General features: G+C 49.5%; 1 protein-coding gene across 2 annotated transcripts in view; it reads right to left on the reverse strand.

Moving 5' to 3' along the window:
- The window catches only part of PRDM16 (PR/SET domain 16), a 290,701-nt gene that overhangs the window by 28,229 nt on the left and 242,096 nt on the right, over positions 1–20,376 (reverse strand). For both annotated transcript variants that reach the window (XM_039564043.1, XM_039564044.1), the window contains exons 5-8: positions 14,783–14,885; positions 9,396–9,594; positions 3,990–4,137; positions 2,474–2,627 (exon numbers count right to left, since the gene is read on the reverse strand). In XM_039564043.1, the coding sequence (XP_039419977.1) occupies positions 2,474–2,627; positions 3,990–4,137; positions 9,396–9,594; positions 14,783–14,885 (604 nt within the window). The remainder of the gene's footprint in view (positions 1–2,473; positions 2,628–3,989; positions 4,138–9,395; positions 9,595–14,782; positions 14,886–20,376) is intronic.

The raw sequence follows: 20,376 nt of genomic DNA on the forward strand, positions 1-20,376 counted from the left end.
CCTTTTGTGAGCGGGGAAACCGAGACAAAGCAGGGGAAGGACATTGTTTGGGCTTGGACAGGCAAGGACAGGAATCCAAGTTCTGACACTCCAGCTCAGGGACTGCTCAGAGCTCCTTCCTCCCTCCCTGCTTTACTGATGGGTGCATGTGAGCGTGATTTTCCCTGTATTGTCTCCTAAATCTTTCCTAAATCTTTAGGATTTACTTCAGTGCTTGAGTATCAAATGACTGGCAGGGGAGTATTTCACTAGCAGCTCTGAAAATATCATAATACAATAAATTCTAATTGAATTTCAAAGCAGAAATGTATAAAATTTAATGAATTTGACATTTTAGTTCAGACGAGCACCCCAAAATCCAAAGGAGTGTCACTGAAGGCTCTGGTTTCTGACTGCACTGGAAATTTAGGCTGCACTGTCTGAGCCCAGAGAGTTTCATTGTTGGGCCCTGACACAGCCCAGAGCTGCAGGGGAAGCACAGACAGAACAAGAAAATCATCACAAGAGTTGCAATGTTTGAACCAATCCTAATTTTTGGCAATCACACTTTAAAATCTTGGGCCAGGTCTCCTGAACTGCTCTTGGTGCACACACAGGGTTTTATGGCTGTTGTATTATTTCAGCTACCTTAGACTTGCAAAGAAAGGGTTTATTTGGCTTTTTTACTTCATTTTAAAGTGTTTTCTTAAACCCATTTCTTAAACAATATCCAGAGCTCTGAAAGGAAGCACTACTGAATTTATTTTCCATGAAAATTCAGCACTACTGAATTTTATTTCCACGACAGTCTCTTAATTACAGCAATCTCTGGTTTCTTTCCAAGGGAATCAGGAATCACCATCCCTGGAATTGCTCGAAAAACCTGTGGATGTGGCACTTGGGGACAAGGTTTAATGGTGAACACAGAGGTGCTGGGTTAAAGGTTGGACTTGATGATCTCAGAGGGCTTTTCCAACTGAACCAATTCCATGATTCCAGGGTTCTTCCATTTTTCACCCCGGGAATTGTTGTTAGATATATAAATACTGCACAAAATTCCCTAAAGGGAAGTGCTACAGCCCTGAGAGCTCCCACCATCCTTCTAAAACAGGAAAACTGGAAGATTTCTGTCAAATCCAACGATTTAGTAATTCCACATGGAACGTCATCTCTTGCCCTTCTGATTTCTGCAGTTATAAAGTCACAGGTTTGGGGTCTTTTGAAAGCCAAATATAATATTTTAAAAAATTAAACACACACACACACACAGACCCTTTTCTTCCATTGAACCAGGATAAAAAATCTTCCTGGAGAATCCTGCCTCGTGGATTTGAAGTTGTTAATGGATTCCACGCTGATGGACAAAACAACCTGACATGTCTGACCAGGCAGGATCCCTCTGCAGTTGTTCCACCCGCTGATTTGGTCTGACAACTCCCTAATTCTGATGAGGTGAGAGTGAGGAGATTATGAGGAGAAATCCCTCATCTCCCTGCAGCAATCCTGGGAGTCAAATTATCCCTTTCATGTGCCCAGTGAAAGATTGCAGCAAAATGAGCAAGAGGAGGGGTTCTTCTTCCTCTGCTGACACCCAGCTGCTTATCTCAGGACACTGATTATCTCGGGACATTAATGAAATGAGTCTCCCAGGATATTCCTGCATGCTGTTCCCATTATACCAACAGGGAAAAAAAGGCAGGAGTGGGCTCAGTGGCTTCCCTGCCATAACATCAAAGCCTGGAATCAAACCCAGATCCCGGCCCGTGCCTGAACGACGTGTTCTGAAGTGTCAGGAAGTGATCCCTGAAGTTCCTGGAGCTTTGTTGTGACACCATGCACCTCCCTGCGCAGTTATCCAAACAGAGGGTGCTGTGTCAATTAAAAAAATATACAGCCCTGGGAATGACAGGGAATGAGATGGGTGGCTCTCCAGGGAAAATGCCCTTCTGGAAATATCCCAGCGAGGAGAGCACTGGGGACACAGTTCATCTGCTGTTTGTTTGGCTCCCAGCATTATCGAGATGAAACACGCAGTAAATAAAGGAGAAAAAACCTTCTTTGTAAAAAACACCTTCTCATGTCTGATTATTCCAAGTTCTTTACAAAGGCTCCAGGGTTTGAGGCACCCCTGTAAAACGTTTCGATCAGGCTGAGCCAGCTATTTATTTATGTCACCAACAGGAGCATTCAAAAACGATTAAGGCAAAAAGAGAAGAGAGAAAGAAAAGATATGAGAAAATGGCATCGCTGTGACCGCTGAGAGACTCAGCTTTTAACTTGTCAAGAAAGTCAAAAACTGCCACGAATGTTTGCTGAAAAAACAGGGAGCATGCAAAAAAAAAAAAAAAAAAAGAAAGAAAAAGAAGAAAAAAAACCTCATCTTATGCTCTGAGCTATAAAATTACAGCGGCCAGGGATGGGAGGGCTGGGGGGCCTCTGCAGGATCCCTGCAATTACAGCCAGCGCCGGGCTGGTGATGGCCGTGACAACTTACATATGAAAGGTTTGACAGTGCTGTGGATGTGCTTGTGCTGCTTGAGGCCCGAGGAGGTGGCGAAGGTCTTGCCGCAGTCGGGGCAGGCGTGGGCCCGCGCGCCCACGTGCTGCGAGCGGATGTGCCGCTGGAGGTTGCTGGGGTCCGTAAACACCTGCGGGGGAAAAACGCCTTCAGGAGGTGGGGGAAAGCAGGAGGAGAAGAGCCTACATGGGAAAACCTGATTTTGTTCGGTTTTTGTCACTGCTGCTCGTGGCATGAGGAGCGCGGGGTGGACAGGTGAGAACGGGTCATGGAAGAGCTCCGTTCGTGCCCTGCCAGGCTGTGGCACCTCCCTGAGCGTGTGGTGCTCACGGTTTGGCAGGTGTGTGGCACCTCCCTGAGCGTGTGGTGCTCACGGTTTGGCAGGTGTGTGGCACCTCCCTGAGTATGTGGTGCTCACGATTTGGCAGGTGTGTGGCACCTCCCTGAGTATGTGGTGCTCACGGTTTGGCAGGTGTGTGGCACCTCCCTGAGCGTGTGGTGCTCATGGTTTGGCAGGTGTGTGGCACCTCCCTGAGCGTGTGGTGCTCACGATTTGGCAGGTGTGTGGCACCTCCCTGAGTATGTGGTGCTCACGGTTTGGCAGGTGTGTGGCACCTCCCTGAGTGTATGGTGCTCACGATTTGGCAGGTGTGTGGCACCTCCCTGAGCGTGTGGTGCTCACGGTTTGGCAGGTGTGTGGCACCTCCCTGAGCGTGTGGTGCTCACGGTTTGGCAGGTGTGTGGCACCTCCCTGAGTATGTGGTGCTCACGATTTGGCAGGTGTGTGGCACCTCCCTGAGTATGTGGTGCTCACGATTTGGCAGGTGTGTGGCACCTCCCTGAGTATGTGGTGCTCACGATTTGGCAGGTGTGTGGCACCTCCCTGAGTGTATGGTGCTCACGATTTGGCAGGTGTGTGGCACCTCCCTGAGCGTGTGGTGCTCACGATTTGGCAGGTCTGTGGCACCTCCCTGAGTATGTGGTGCTCACGGTTTGGCAGGTGTGTGCCACCTCCCTGAGCGTGTGGTGCTCTTGGTCGAACAGGTCTTTGCTCACCCACAGCCCTCACCGTCACCCCAGCACCCAGCTGGGAATGGCCAAAGGAGAGTGGGTCAGGACAGGGCTGAGATCCACACCCCCAGTGGGATGCCCAGGACAGTGAGGACACCTCTTCTCCCTGGGACAGGGACAGCAGGGTCACCTCTCCCTCTGTCACCCTGCTCTGGGCCAGCATGGGCCACCCATCCCCTGCAGCCCTTCCCCAGGTCCCAGTGTCCCTTTCCAGGTGAAGCTGCCCATGGATATTGTGTCCACCACTCCTTTCCCCAGATCCCAGTGTCCCTTTCCAGGTGAAGCCCCATGGAAACTGCCCTATGCTCCCTCCCCAGATCCCAGCACCCACTCCTAGATGAAGCCCCCACAGACACTGTGTCCTGCACCCCCAGGTCCCAGCACCCCCCCAGGTGAAGCCTCCCAGGTGTCCTCACTGTACCTTAACACAGTTTTCACATTCAAACCGTTTCCCACTGTCGTGAGACATCTGGTGACGAATCAGGTTGGATTTCCAGTTGAAAGCCTTGGGACACTGGTCACACTTGTACTCCCTCTCCTCGGTGTGAATCACCATGTGCTGCTCCAGGCTGGGAAAGAGAGACAGGCTGACCTCCGGGCCACCCAAACCAGGCAGGTCTGATACCCAGAGAGGTGACAGAGATGGTGACAGAGAACCAGCTGTGGGGCCTGGGGGGTTTCCAGTTACCTGGTGCCTCAGAGCAGGAAGGGAGAAGCTCATGGACTGTGAGAAGGGCACTGACACCCAAAAACCATTTGATGTTTTTGATATTTATCTCACTGGTGGAAGATGCCCTGTTCTGCCTCAAAACGACTATGTGTTTTACGCTATTTCTTATTAATATCTGAGTCCATTCTCCAGGGGGAAAAGGTTCCTTTTACCCAGACCTGACCCTGCAGGTTCCTGAGGGGAAAAATGGGCACTTTGTGACCAAAACTTCTGTGGTATCTGCCTGGGGAAAGAAAAGATATTTGCTGCTGCTGCTGCTGCTGCGACTCTCACGTGTCCATTTTCACGGGCACCAGGCCCACGGCTTCCCAGAACACAGGGACTCAGCATTGGGAAGAAACATGATAAGGTGCAAACACGTTTCACTTCTAAATGTCAGACATCTTTGATTACTTCACTCAGCAATTTCGCCTTCTGCCAACTGGCAGCGCCTCCCGGACCGGGGGGATGATGGCAATCCCGAGTGGCTGCTGGCACAGGGCCACGGCAGGGGTGGCACACGGTGCTGCAGTGCCCTGTGCCATGGGAAACCTGCACATCTCAGGCCAGGAATCCTGCACATCTCAGCCCTTAAACCCTGCATATCTCAGGCCAGGAATCCTGCACATCTCAGCCCTTAAACCCTGCACATCTCAGGCCAGGAATCCTGCACATCTCAGCCCTTAAACCCTGCACATCTCAGGCCAGGAATCCTGCACATCTCAGCCCTTAAACCCTGCACATCTCAGACCAGGAATCCCGCACCTCTCAGCCCTTAAACCCTGCACATCTCAGGCCAGGAATCCTGCACATCTCAGCCCTTAAATCTTGTATCTCTGAGGCCAAGAATCCTGCACCTCTCAGCTCTTAAATCCTGCACATCTCAGGCCAGGAATCCTGTTTCTCTCAGGCCAGGAATCCTGCTCCTCTCAGGCCAGGAATCCTGCTCCTCTCAGGCTGAGAATCCTGCACATCTCAGACAGAAATCCTGCTCCTCTCAGCCCTTAAATCCTGCGTATCTGATGCCAGAAATCCTGCATCTCTCCAGCTAGGAATCCTGCATCTCTCATGCTGGGAATTCTACATCTCTCATGCCAGGAATCCTGCACCTCTCATGCTGGGAATCCTGCACCTCTCATGCTGGGAATCCTGCACCTCTCATGCCGGGAATCCTGCAGTTTTCAGGCCAGGAATCCACTTCCTTTCAGTCTGGGAATCCTGCACCTGTCAGAAAGAAATCCTTCATCTCTCATGCTGGGAATCTGCACATCTCAGCCCTTATATCCTGCATACCTAATGCCAGGAATCCTGCTCCTCTTAGCCAGGAATCCCGCATCTCAGGCTGGGAATCCTGCACATCTGAGGCCAGATACCCTGTTTCTCTCAGGCCAGAAATTCTCCACATCTCAGCCCTTAAATCCTGCATCTCTCAGGCAGAAATCCTGTTCCTTTCAGTCTGGGAATCCTGCACCTGTCAGACAGAAATCCTGCATCTCTCATGCTGGGAATCCTGCACATCTCAGGCCAGAAATCTGGCTCCTCTCAGGCCAGGAATCCTGCTTATCTAGGGCCAGGAATCCAGTTTCTCTAAGGCTGGGAATCCAGCACCTCTCAGGCAGAAATCCTGCTCCTCTCAGCCCTTATATCCTGCATATCTGATGCCAGGAATCCTGCTCCTCTTAGCCAGAAATCCGTCATCTCTCCAGCCAGGAATCCTGCATCTCAGGCTGGGAATCCTGAGCATCTCAGGCTGGGAATCCTGAACATCTCAGGCTGGGAATCCTGCTCCTCTTAGGCCTGAAATTCTGCACATTTCAGGCCAGGAATCCTGCATCTCTCTGGTCAGGGATTCTGCACCTCTCAGCCCTTAAATCCTGCATCTCTGAGGCCAGGAATCCCAGACATGTCAGGCTGGGAATCCTACCTCTCTGAAGCTGGGAGTCTTGCATCTCTCAGCCAGAAATCCTGCACATCCCAGGCCAGAAATCCTGCTCCTCTGTGGCCAGGAATCCTGCTCCTCTGTGGCCAGGAATCCTGCACATCTCAGGCCAGCAATCCCGCACCTCTCAGCCAGAAATCCTGCACACCTCATGCCAGCCCTGAGAAACAAGGGAAGGAAATCTGCATCCTTTGCTTCCTTTGGGGGAAGTGAACAGGAGTTACAAACACTCCTCTTACTGTGAATTCCAACAAAGACCAGCTTGCATGGAATCTGCTCCTGCCTGACACCCCTACACGTGGATATCAAACCATTCCCACAGAACTTTAAAGCATGGCTGTATTTTTACAGAAACATTAAAGCTGAACTGGCAGTGAATCCTGCCAGTCTTCATTAAATGCCACAGGGAACATACTCCCTGTGTGCTTCCAGAGAGCCTGAGGGGTTCAGGATCCCAGGAATTGCTCAGCCTTGGCCACTCAACACCAAAACTCCTCAGCACCAGCCCTGCTCCCAGCCAGATAATTCATATTCATGGCATGCCCCTCATAAACTGCCAACCCTCTCGTTTTAAAGTGGCAATATTCATTTTGCTCAAGAAATGGTGCTCTCAAAACGACCAGATATTTTACACACACAAAGTATCACAAACCTTTCAGATGCACATCCAAAAATACTCTCCTGTTAACTGTGATTTATGAGTTTATTTTGGAGCAAATATGGACAAACTAATGTGCTGTTTAGAGGCAAGTACCTACTGGGATTAGCAAAACATTTATTTATTTAGTCAGCTGCTAAATGCTCAATTTCAGGTCCCCAGTGGCACCCTTGATTTCATCTGTATTAACTTTGAAAAATTCTAAGACCATCCAGGCACTCTGAGCAGGTTTATTTTGTGTTTTAGTGACTTTAAGCTTGGCAGATTAATGGGAAAGAGACAGAAGTGGACATTTCCTTCCCACCCCACCAATCCACCAGCGTGTCAAAGGCTGAACGGGGATGCTGCTGACTCTCTTTTCCCTTGTCAAAAAAAATCAGCTTTATATTACTTATCCTAAAATATTGGGTCTAAAAGGCAAAAAACCCAAGGCCACATTGCCAGTCAAGACCCCCAGGGAGCCAGGACTACACAGAGGGTACAAATAGGATACAACACACACATTTTAAAAGGTTAATTCCTAATTAACATGAAAATTAGAGAGCGCTGGAAGCTAAAGAGGAGAGAGCTCCTGACACCAGCAGATAAAAGAACTGGAATTTTTACTAAAATCCAAACCACTGAAAACATTTGAAGGAAGTTCTCCTTGTCTTGTCAGGTAAAAAAAGGAAGAAAATTGGAGGCTCTTATTTCTGATGGAGAGCAGCCAATGCAGAGACACAAGGTGAGGGGGAAAGATGCCACTTTGGGCTAAGAGGATCCCACACAGGATCCATCCCAGCTTCCACAGCTCCCAAGCTCTTTTCCATGCAGATACAGGGAATGCTCTTTAGGCTTCACCTTCCTCTACATTTTTTAAAATCGATTTTTTTTTCCCCTGACTTCCTCACCCAGATCAAAATATCATCAATACTTTCAAAGAGCTGAAAGTATCGCTGTAATGAAGTTCAAAGTGACAAATGCAGGTTTTTAAATGTTAAACTGAACTGAAGCAGGCTTGACACGGGCTTTAACCTCGAGGTTTTTGCTCTGCTCAGTCAGAGCCTGACAGGGGATTGCCCATTCTCACAGTTTTATAACAAATCTTGTGGTGCACGGGGTTTGTTCACCCAAGAAGGCAAAAGAAATGAGTAAGTGAGAACTTCAGCCTCCGGTAAACACAGAAAACTCTGCTTTTATAGAATTTTATAAAGGCTTTTATCAAGGCTTAGGATGCAAATAAACACAATCTTAGAGTAATTAAAACAACCCCTCAACTTTTAAAGCTGGCTCCTAATATTTAACTGTTTGAGTCTCACTTTGCCAATGAATTAGGGACTCAAAGATGGCTGTGTTAAAGCTGCATTTCATTACTACCACATTCTGCTTAAAAAATGCAGATTTTCAGCTAAAACCTGAGTTAAAATATTTTCCCATTTAAAGAGAAGTTTAATTCTTCTTTAGAGTAACCATATAATCATAATAATAACTGAATAATTGTGGAAAATAAAAAAATGAGCTGGAGAATATCCGATCTTTTCTTTTCCTTTTCACATGGCTGTCACAAGGACATTTGGTGGACACAAAGAAAATTAAAAATTTCATTGGAATAGGATTTTTTAATTGTTCCTGCCAGATCAAATAGGAGCTGGTGACCACATTAAGAGTTCCTAGGGCATCAACAGCTCTTTAAACCCACTGATCTCAAACATCCAAGAATTAAATTTAAAAGAACACTTCATGCACATTTTTACTGAACTCATGTTGGTGTTTTTTTCCTCAGAAGCAGAGCACAGGAGAGTAGATGGTGAAAAGGTCCCACCCAGGTCTCTCAGAAAACGACCCTTAAACTTCCCACCAACAACCCTGGGGTGCTTCTACCAACGAGCAATGAAAAGCACGAGGTGAAATAAAACACTGCCCAACAGCTACAAAGGGTCCCAAAGGGAACATTCCTAAACCTTGTAAGGAAAGGAAAGGTTTCTATGGAGAAAGGAAAGGTTGATCCCCAAAAGAACATTCCCAAAGCCTGTGGAGGGAGGAAAGGTGTCTGTGGAGGAAGGAAAGGTTTCTTTGGAGAAAGGAAATGTTGATCCCAAAAAGAACATTCCTAAAGCCTGTGGAGGAAGGAGGGGTTTCTATGGAGGAAGGAAAGGTTGATCCCAAAAGGAGCATTCCCAAAGCCTGTGGAGGAAGGAAAGGTTGATCCCAAAAGAAACATTCCCAAAGCCTATGGAGGAAGGAGAGGTTTCTGTGGAGGAAGGAAAGGTTGATCCCAAAAGAAACATTCCCAAAGCCTATGGAGGAAGGAAAGGTTTCTATGGAGGAAGGAAAGGTTGATCCCAAAAGGAGCATTCCCAAAGCCTATGGAGGAAGGAAAGGTTGATCCCAAAAGGAACATTCCCAAAGCCTGTGGAGGAAGGAAACATTTCTATGGAGAAAGGAAAGGTTGATCCCTACAGTCTTCCCCAGCCGCCCATCATCCCCCTTTGGCCGGGACAGAGAGGGGAGGCCAGAGGAGGGTCCGGCTGTCTGTGGGTACCTGTATTTATTGGGGAACATCCTCTCGCAGTCCTTGCACTCGTGGACCTGTCCATCTCCGAGGCCTTCCTGCTTGATCTCGTCACTGAGGCTGTCGTACAGGGCCCCCACGGCGCTGCAGCCGTACTTCTTGTGGCGCCGCAGGTCCAGCTTGGACTGGAACAGCTCATCGCAGTCCTCGCAGCGGAACGAGGGCTCCTCTGCAACACACACAGCAGCCCATGGTCAGCCCTGCCCCAGGAAACCCAACCAGCCTGGGTTGTTGTACCCAGAGAGGAGGCAAAGCTCCCCGAGTCCAGCAAACAAACAAAGAGTGAATTTGCAAGTGAGAGGGGAGAGAACCCAAGGGAGGCTGTGCCAGCAGCTGCTTTCACTTTGAGCATTAGGAGAAAAAAATAGATCACACAACCAGAGGAGATCTTGTTTGCTTTGTGTCTTGGCCTCTGCTGGGATGGAGAGACCCACAGGGAGTGGGAGATGCACAAAATTCTGGGCTCATTGCGGAGTGCTGCGCTCGTCTGCAAGGAGGGGTTTTGAAATTATGAACGAGTGTTTCCTCAAAAGGGGCTGCCAGGGAAAAAGGAACAAGCCAGACTCGAATAAACACAGATAGTGGGAAAAGCAAACTGCCCCAGCACAAACCTGGAGAAGCTTCTTTCCAAGAAATTGCTGTCTAATGTTCGCCTCTTAATTTTCCACTGCAGGAGCTCAGGGCTCCATCAGCCCAAGGAGTCCCAGCCCAGAGCACCATGGAGGGAAGAGCAGCGAGCCAAAGGCTTTGTTGCTGTGCTCTTTGCTTTTTTTTCCTTTTTTTTTTAAAAAAAAAAAAAAAAAGTTCTAATGCACATAATAAATTACGGCAGTCAAGGTCAAACAAATTAAAAAGAGGGCAGCTATTATTAAGTTTACAAGGCAGCATCCTGACCATGGTGCCAAGCCAAACAATCAGCTCCAAGCTGTAAATTTTCCAGGAGAACAAGCTCTGCGAGGGAGTCGGGACAGCTCTGGGTTTCTCCACCCTGCAACAGAAGCTTTCCAGCCCCCACTGAGTCACCGGAGCCGCGTTTCCCTGTCCTCCCCTACCCTCTTCCTCCACGCTCTGCTTCGTGTTCAGTGTGCTTCTCTTTTTCTGATGACTTTACTCCCAGAAGGAACAGCCTGTGGTGAGTGCCTCAGCTCCGAGGGGGGAGTGGGAATATTCTGAGAGCTGCGCCCAAAGGCGGTGGTGTGATGGAGCTGATCCATCCCCGCTCTGGGGAGAGGAGATGTTGGGGTGGGATGTGGCCATGCTCATCTTCTCCAGGCAAAATCTGCAACCCCTGAGCAAACCTTTGCTTTGAAGTCCCCCCTTGCACTTGTTTACGCCAAATTTTGCAACCACTTAAGCTGAGCTTTAAGGCCTGGAACGGTGTTTTATATAAATCAAGGTTAATTTTGTTCTGAATGTGGCAGGAGTGGAAGCACGGGCAGTGTCACACCCAGACGCCACCGTGCTCCCACCTGGGCACTCACCTCCTATCTCCCTTCCTCTGCTTAAACCTGAGGTTAAAACTGAGCAAGGCAAGGTCCCAGAGGCTGCAGCAGCAGCGATGTGGGCAGAGGAAACCCTCTGCACGCTCTGCACACCTACACGGAAAGTATTGACATGGGAAAAGTCAGACCCAGCTGAAAAAGAAAGTATCACCAAAGCTCAGCCAGCACAGCCTTGCTGGGCATCCCAGCAGCCTGCCCAGGGCTCCCAGAGCCACCCACACCGGGCACAGATAATCCCACAGCACCCACAGGGCTGCAGGAGCATCTCCTGAGCTGCACAAGAGAGGGCTGCAAAAAGAAATAAAATCCAGCAGGTCAGCAAAGGGATTTTGATTAAAAAAGGAGAGCCAAGGGAAGAAAATACCCAACTGTTCTCATTTCAGCTCGTTTTGGGAGTTCATGCATTCTGAAATTGCTGCCAGCAGCCTCAGCATGAGGGGGTCAGGCCCTGCTCTGCTCCTCACAGAAATTCTCTTTATTGGCATTTTGTAGACCAGGACCAGTGTGTATCTCATGTGTTTTATGTCCCTGGGGAGGGAAACCTGGAAATCAGGACACCAGTAAGAGTGGAATGGAGAGACTGTGCATCACCTACCATTAAAATAACCCAAACTACTTTTGAGGAGAGGGAGAGGGAGGAAAGAGGAAAGAGGAAAGAGGAAAGAGGAAAGAGGAAAGAGGAAAGAGGAAAGAGGAAAGAGGAAAGAGGAAAGAGGAAAGAGGAAAAGAGGAAAGAGGAAAGAGGAAAGGAAGAAAAAGTGTAGCATCAAACTCTGGAGATGTGGAACTGCTCTGGTGAGGTGTTCCTCTACCTCAGAGCCAACGTTTCCCCTCTTTGCTCTCCTGTCAATGCAGCAGTGGCTTAACCGGGAAGGAATTTTTGGAGGAGCAACAGAAATCCTCCAGGCATGGAAGCCCCAGGTCCCTTCACCTCTTAACAGGCTCCTACCAAACTCCCAGCATCCCTCAAGCTCCACCTGGCAAATCCCCAGCCGTGGAAACACTTGGAATGAAGGAAACAGGGTTTTTTTCCCCTTTCTTTTGACTTCAGAGAAAACTCAACAAAATTCCTTCCACAACGCCAGGTGGAATTCTTCCTGCTCCAGTTTGAGATTTACATGATTAATTGCAGCTTATTTCACCCAAACTCTCCTCTAGGAAGCAGAAATCCTCTCTGGGTTTGGAAAAGCAGCTGTGGAGAATAATTTCCTCCATACTAAAGCTGGGTATCTTCCTCCCCTCCCACAGCACAGCCCTGCCTGCTCTTACCAATGACAACGAGACGTTTCTGTCCTTGTTGTGATCTTACAGAGCAGGGAGAGAGGTGAAATATGTTAATAGTCTCAAGAATATTTTGGAGAAGACATTTTGCTTCTCGTTCTCCTTGTCCTTTGCCAGGCCTCACCCAAATCACGCACGATACAAGAGGACATCAAACACAGCAGCTTTTCCACAGGTGGAAGAGATGGAGGATAGGAAAAGCAATTCCTGTGCTTGAGAGTATCTGAGTTAGGAAAAAGAAATTTGTATTGAATGGAGACTTAGAGAGCTGACAAAAATGTGATTAAAAGCCTTGTAGCCACGTGGTATTCATGTTGCCACTGGCTGTAAATCCTGTTTTGGTGCTCAGGCAGGCTAAAGAGAGGAAAAAACTGTTCAGGTGGAGAGCAGCTGTGGCTGCCCCATCCCTGGCAGTGTCCAAGGCCAGGTTGGACGGGGCTTGGAGCAGCCTGGGATGGTAGGAGGTGTCCTTGCCCATGGCAGGGGGTGGAATGAGACGATCCTTCCCTTCCAGCCCAAACCATTCCAGGATAACAAATCCATATCCAGCCCCCGTTCTTCCGGCATTCCCAGTTCTGAGCTCCAGCAGATCCCAGACCAGACTCCTCCATAAATACCCTGCAGGGAAGGACCCGACCCGCAGGCTTAGGGCAGCCCCCTGCAAAACCGAAACCTCAACCACCACGGAGGCTCAGGGCTGAACTGAGACCCGGCATCGATTTTGTGCCTAAATCAGACACCCACGCTGCAGACTCCAGGTTCGTTCAAGTGTTCCTTTTTTCCCCCCCTGTAAGTACCAAAAATAAAAAGGTCGCCCTTCAAAACAAGTTCTCGTTGAAGTTTTCTCCTCTCTTTAAGCATCACGAACGCAAACACTGCCCTTCACCAAGGTAACTGCCGCGGAGTGTGACAGGGAGAAGGGGCTGCAAAGAAAAGAACAGCCCCAGTTACACCGAAATTGCTGCCTGTTCTCTGTGTCTGTTTGTCAGATCTGTGGTTAAATGTGCCTATCTGAAGTTCCATCAGCAACACTCAGGACAAAGCAGGAATGTAACAGAAAAATAAATCAGTGCCTAATAGCTTTCAGAGAAACCAAGGGGAACACAATTATGTGGCATCTACATGCTAATCTACCAGACTCGAATCTCAAAGGAGTTCAAGTGCCCTACTCAAAATTCCTGCAGTGATAAGGGGTCTGCTGTGTTTGGCTGGGGTTGGGAGGAAAGATTTTTATGATAATTATCTTTGTGTGGAACAATTTTGCATTTTCTCTCCCGTTAATTCCGAAGTGAGCTGGGGGTGCGAGGCAGCAGGGAGATAGCCCCGCTGAAAGTAAAAAGTATTAAGGAGTCAAATATTTAATGTTGGCCTGGCATAATTTGACAGCAATTATGCAGCAAAAGCACTAGACGTTACCAGGAAGATCCAGATAAATGTTCCATAATGACAGAGATGGAAAACAAGGAGCACTTTTTGCTTGTTCACATAAAAGCCTGTTAGAAACTGAAACGCAGAACAGCGGTGAGTTTTCATTCAGATTTCTCCTTGACATCAAAAAAAAAAAAGGTACAGAAATTATTCATCTCTGAGTGTTAGTCTTGAGGAAATAATTAACTTTTTTTGGGGAGGGAGAACAGTGAAAAAATAATCCCAAACTTGATATGAGTGAGGGAGTAAATACCACACTGCACCCCCAGCTCGTCAGCAAATGAGATTCCAGCAGCAAAAATCCTCAACTATTTCCAGAAGTATTTGAAACTAATTGTTCATTCCTTTTAAAGGATTTCACTGCAAATTCGAATCAGAAATTATATTCATGTACAGGTAAAAGAAATGTATTGTGGGATGCCCAGAGAGAACTCCAAATTCATAAATTAATTTTGTGGAGTGTTATTTCCAACTAATAGTTTAAAAACACCTGGTAAACGAGGATGTATTTGTAGAAATAAATCACTGAATAATGATGTTGGGCACATCCTGCCTTGTTTTCCTCAGAGATCAGTTTCCTGCTCAGTGTCTGTAGTGTCAGAGAATAGGATGAATATGGGAAAAAGCATCCTAAAGGAGGAAAATCAGTGCTGGGAGCACTCTCAGATTTCCAGAACACCCCCGTGTGTGTGTCCTGCTACCTGCTCACAGCTGTGGCAGTGATGAGGATGTCTTTATTCCAGCAATAATAATTTTAGTGAGGACTCTTCTACTCCCTGTCTGCATCCCCCTTTTCCAGATTCCCTAAATCTCTGCAGAGCGGTGTTTTCCCAGCCTTGGGATGCTTTGGCCATTTTTATTACACCCAAAGGCACCTGGCAATCCTGGGGGTGGAAAAGGCTCCTCTGATCATATCCAAACCCACAAAGAGAAGGAAATGAATCTGCTTGAGGCTGATAAAAACTCACTATAACGGACTGAGACAGCCGCTGCCACCAGGGGAAGAGTGAAAATGAGCACAAAATCCAGACAGCGACAGAAGGGGAGGTCCTGGCCCAGGTTTTGCCCCAGTTCTGCCCTGCCTGAGGGGCTCAGCACTGTCAGGGGCACTGCAGAGAGGAGCAGAAGCTCCTGTGGAGGCCTTACCTTCCATGCTGGGTGCCATGTTCCCGAGGGAATAACCTCCTTCCTTCAGGCACACCAGGAGCTCTTCTCCCGGCTCGATCTCTTTAATAACTTTATAATAGACCTGGGAATGAGGAACAGAAATGGAGAGGCACGTTAAATATGCAGAGGCTTGAGTTCTGTATTGTAACCAATAACTCAGATTTCTCCCGGCTAATAGGGGAGGCTGTCCCTTGATTTGGGATAATTGCTGCTCGGAGCTTGTTCTCCTGCTTTTATTTGACTCTTTGGGTGTCAGAGTTTCACAGGGCTTGGACAATAAAAAAAAAATTATTTTGGGCAACAGCCTCTCTCCCTAAAATTACACAAAACCTCCCCGTTGTTTGCCCTTCCTCCTAAAAGCTCAGGGTGTTTGTCACAGGGAAAGGAGGATTAAACTGATGGAATTGCCACGTTTAAGGCTCTGCTCTTGGAGCCAAAATTGGCCTCATGATTAGAGCCGAATTATCACATCTCCACGGAGTTATTTTGTTGATTATTCTCCCCATCAGCCTTGACCTGACCCCTAACCACAGACCTGAACCTCTCCAGGTGAGCAGTTTATCCACATTCTGAGCTCCTGTCTGAGCACAGACCCTGGACCATCCAAAATGTCCCCAGCACAGCTCTGTTCACCTCCTGGACCTTTGTCACTGCACCAGGAGAAAGCCCCAAAACAGAAACAGGATTCAGACAAGGAGAGCCCACGCACCTCATCATCACTGTTCTACCCCCCAACCTCACAGAAACCAGGGCAGCAGGGCCAGTGACACCAGGGTCACCCCAATGGCCTCATTCCCTCCCCTGGACCTGCTCCAGGGCTCCGTGTCTCTTGTGCTGAGGAGATTCAGTGTCTTCCATATGTTTTCCTACTTTTTGGAGTACACTGGACCCTGTCCTAACACAACACCCTGAGAATCCACCTGATAACAGTTATTACAGTTATTAACTTCCAGGTTTTAGCACTGCATTTAACAGCAATCCAAAAAATTCTTTTTCAGGGTAAAAACCATATTTCACCCAGAACAATCCCTGAAATTCACTGCCACTCCATCTCTGCCAGCCTGTGTTTATGGGGCAGAAAGACACGCAGCTCCTAAATTCCTGCCTGGCTTGCATTAATTGTGTCACCACGATGCATTTTTCCTCCCTCCCTGGCACGGAGCACGAAGCCTTGGCAGATGCGTGCCCCAGGCCCGGAGGGAGCGGCAGCTGCCCGGGATGCTCCCAAATTTGTCCTCCCTGTCCCGGAGTTGCCGCTCCGAAGTCCGCTCGGAGCTGCAGCTGCGGGGAGATGTGATCACAGGGAGAGGAATGAGATTCCAGGGACAGGCGGCTGCAGGGACAGGGGACATCCCTCCCAGAGCTGTAGGGACACGGGACATCCTCCCAGAGCTGCAGGGACACGGGACATCCTCCCCCAGAAGCTGCAGGGACACGGGACATCCTCCCCCAGAAGCTGCAGGGACACGGGACAACGCCCCCAGAGCTGCAGGGACACGGGACATCCCTCGCAGAGTGTAGGGACAGGGGACAACGCCCCCAGAGCTGCAGGGACGGGACATCGCCCCCAGAGCTGCAGGGACAGGGGACATCCCTCGCAGAGCTGCAGGGACAGGGGACATCTGTCCCAGAGCTGCAGGGACACGGGACATCGCCCCCAGAGCTGCAGGGACACGGGACATCGCCCCCAGAGCCACCACGCGGTGCGGCGGGGACCGTGGAGCGCGGTTACCGCTCAGAACCTTCCCTCCACACCGAGCTCGGGAAGATCCCGACGAATCGCCCCGCGTTACACCGAGCACCAAGACGGGCCGAGATCCGCCCCGGTCACCGCACTGGTCAGGCAGGAGCACCCGCAGGTCCACGAGCGGAGCCGTTCCCCATCCCGCGGGATAATTAACGCGCTCCGCCGCCCCCGCCGCTGCCCGGCGCCTCCCGATCCCGCTCCGGCGGGGACGGGCGAGGGCTCTCCCACAGCCGTACCGGGGCTCCCACCTCTCCCCGGGACACACCGAGCAAAAGTTGCCCCTCCCGCAGCTACCGGGACTGGGATGGGGATGGGGACCGGGATGGGGATCGGGGCCGGGAGCGCGGCCCCCGCCCGCCCCAGCAGGTGGCAGACGCCGCCCGCCACCGGCCCCGCCACGGCCGCAGGGACCCCGCCGGTCCCTCGGTGCCGGTCCCGGGCGATGCGAACGGGACGGGCCGGGCCCGTCGGGACGAACCGGGCTGGGCTGGGTTCCCCTGACCTGCTCGCTCCTGTCCCGCGGCCGCTGCGCTCCTCCAGTGCCGGCGGCCCGGCCGGTGGCGGGGAGGGCAGGGAAGGGAAGAGGAGGGAACGGGAGGGGAGGGAAGGGAAGGAGGGCAGCCGGGCCGTGTCTCTGCAGCAGCTCCAAGGCCGGGGCAGACGGAGTCACAGCCGCCCCCATGAACGGGGTGTCGCGGTCCCCGCGTGATGTGACACGGCCCGTACCGGGGTACAGCCCTTACCGGGAGCTCCGGTACAGCCCTAACCGAGTGCTGTGACACACAGCTCTCACCAGGGTACAGCCCTCACGGAGCAGCCGGTACAGCCCTTACCGGGAGCTCCGGCACATCCCTTCCTCAGCACCCTGCTCAGCCCTTTTCGGGAGCTCCGGTGCGTCCCGGTCCTCACGGGCTGTTTGCTGTCCCCGGCTGCCTCCCTCCCCGCCCCAGCACAGCCGCCACCTCCCCACAGCCTCCCTGAGAACTCACCCAAAAGTCGGTGCCTGAGCACCGGCACCCGGCACTGCCCGGGCATCTCTCACTGAGAGTTTCAAAGCAGGGACGGTCGCAAACACAAAGGCTTGGGATGGGAAATGAAATCCGATTGCTGGCCATTGGCAAAATACCCCAAACTGCCCAGAAACCCGTCCCTGCTCCTGCCGGAATCCTTGGTGTGATTCCACCCCCGTTTTCCACTGCAAACGGTTCTCCCAGTGCAGACACACCTGTCCTCATCCTGCACCCAGCTGAGAGTCCACAAAAGGGACCTGGTGCCGTGGGCAGGATCTGGGCATCTCCCTGGACCTGCACAGCTCCAAACCCCTCAGCTGGAAGCCCTGAGCAGCACGAGGCTGACACGGGACACCTGTGCACAGGTGAGAACAATTCTGAGAGACCCCTGCTCCGCCCAGCCTGGGGAGGTCATTCCTGGGGGTTCCACTGCAAAATAAAAAGCCGTCTAAAATGCTCCTTTCTCTCGTTATCTTTCTCATTTGCACTTCAGTGCTCCTCCCTGCTTGTTCTACAAAAAAAGCTTTTCCCAGGACCAAACCGCACTGAAGTTAATGGGAAAAGTGCCTGAAAAAAACCCCTAAAGGAAGCCCAGGAGTGAGCCCAGAGCTCGGGGCTGACTTGGAAAAACAGAGCTTGGGATGGGCCAAGCGAAAATAAAATAAAATAAATAGAATTGCTATTAACAGACATTTCTCTTGCAGCTGGCAACCCAAACCTGTCTAAAACATCAGCCATGGTCTAAAAGGTCCATCAAGTTCAGAGTCACAAATTTTACAGGGGAAAAATCCCTCAGAATTCCCCTGCCAAGGGCTGACACTGCCCCAGTCTCACCCTTTAACTCCTTTTCCTCTCCTGGTTGTTCTCAGAACAAAGCAGCTCCTTGTATTTAAAAACATCCCTCCAGAAATATAGGACAGGCTCCTTTAATGATCAGGGAAAAATTGGATTCTGCTGGAGTCACATTAGTTTCATCAAACATTTCATTATAATAATTAACTTCACCTCTCAGCCGTGCTACTGATGGTCTGGGCTCATCAAAGCCTTTTTTTTTTTTTATTTGCCGTGCACTGAAAAAGCTCAGATTTACAAATGCAACAAAAGATTTACATTCACAAATCAATTCTGTTTGTTTACAGAGAAGTTGCACACTTGATCAGTTCGTGTTTGCCACCACAGCATGGGCAGCTCTCCAAATTACCAGCTTTGTTTTCCACTAAATAGTTAACAGTAGGGTTTGGTAGTACTGAGAACACTCCTTGTCTTGATTTTTATCAGAATTATTCTGGGCATGGGGTGTTGAAGAAAGAAAAAATTAAAGGAAAGTTTAAAAAACCCCAAAAAACAAACAAAAAACCCAAACCAACAACAGAAACAAACAAACAAACAAAAAAAGGAAAGTAGAAATCATCCAGAGGAATCCTTTTCCAGCCTGGGTTGATGCAGGGAGCTACTGTTGATGTGAACTTGTGGCAGCAGAAATCTGCCTCTGGCTGTCTCCGTTTGCTGCTAAAACAGAACAATTTGGTGCAATCACCGAAATATCGGCCCTGCAGAACCACAGCAACCACGCTCTGGGGCTGCTCTCACTCAGAGCCCAGAACCACCTCCTCTTTCCACTGAGGAAAAGAGTTCTGGAGCAGACAGAGCCTGGGGATGAGGTTTAACCATTCCCAGAGTCACGGCCAGGGATGGAGATGGAACACAGTGAGTGGGAAAAGTCCACCCCAGAATTACCTCGTTAATTAGGGCCCTTCCTAAGAACCAGCCCCATTTCCCTGCTCCAGGGATTTATCTGAGCTCCCACACGTTTGTACTTCAGGGGGAAAAGAGCATTAAAGGGGGAGAAAGCAGCTGCTGTGTTCACCTAAAGATCAAAAACCCACCCTCAAACACATCAGCTGCAGCAGACGAGCTCAAAAACCCAAAACCAGCCTGAAAAAAAGGTTCTTTGTGTCCTTATCTCACCAATAATTCACTCCAGGGGCAGCCCAGTGAGGATTTGTCCCTCCTGCTCCCTCAGAGTTGTCCGTGTGTCCAGCCAGCTCTGGGCACGGAAAAGTTCAGCCTGGGGAATGTCCAGCCAGGACAGGGCTGCACGTTTTGCTTTTGTTCCCGTGTTTTCCTCCTTTGGAATTGCCTCCCCTTTGTTTCCACTCAGTCACATTGCTTCTGATTTCCTCTTTTTAAGGCTCTGTGTGAATCCTGACCGCAGTTACCGAAGCTGTGTAAAATACACCCAAAATTCTGCATTGCACACACACCTCACACTGGCTGATTAAGCAGAGGCCTGATTTTTTCTATCTCCTGTTACTCCTTTTTTTCCCCCCACCCAACACCTGCGCCCCAACTAAAAGCAGCAGCTGTCACCCTGATTATTATTAATACATAATAATTATATTAATGGCCATTAATAGAATTGCCCATGGCCATTAATGTAATTATTATATATTATAAATATGTTATTACATAGATTCTGTTTAGTATTTCAGACTCCTGAAATCCTCAAGTATTTTCCTTTTTAAGGCAGGAGTAGCAACAGGAAAAAAGAAACCATTTCCCTTTTAGTAAAAGATATCATTTATCCACATTTTTTTCCAGTCCTCCTTCAGAACCACAATTATCTCTAACAATCAAGGATCTTCTTTTCAAATACCTCTCCAGCACGAATAAATATAAAGAAAACTGGCTAATCTTATTCTACATATGAAAATTGGCTTCATATTTGAAAAGCAGTGAATGAAATGTCTCAATTAACCTTCTAAACAGAGAAATAAACTCATTTTATATACATTACAATCTGTTAAGGGGTGGGG

The sequence above is a fragment of the Corvus cornix genome, chromosome 21, assembly GCF_000738735.6.
Source record: "Corvus cornix cornix isolate S_Up_H32 chromosome 21, ASM73873v5, whole genome shotgun sequence".
NCBI lineage: Eukaryota > Metazoa > Chordata > Aves > Passeriformes > Corvidae > Corvus > Corvus cornix.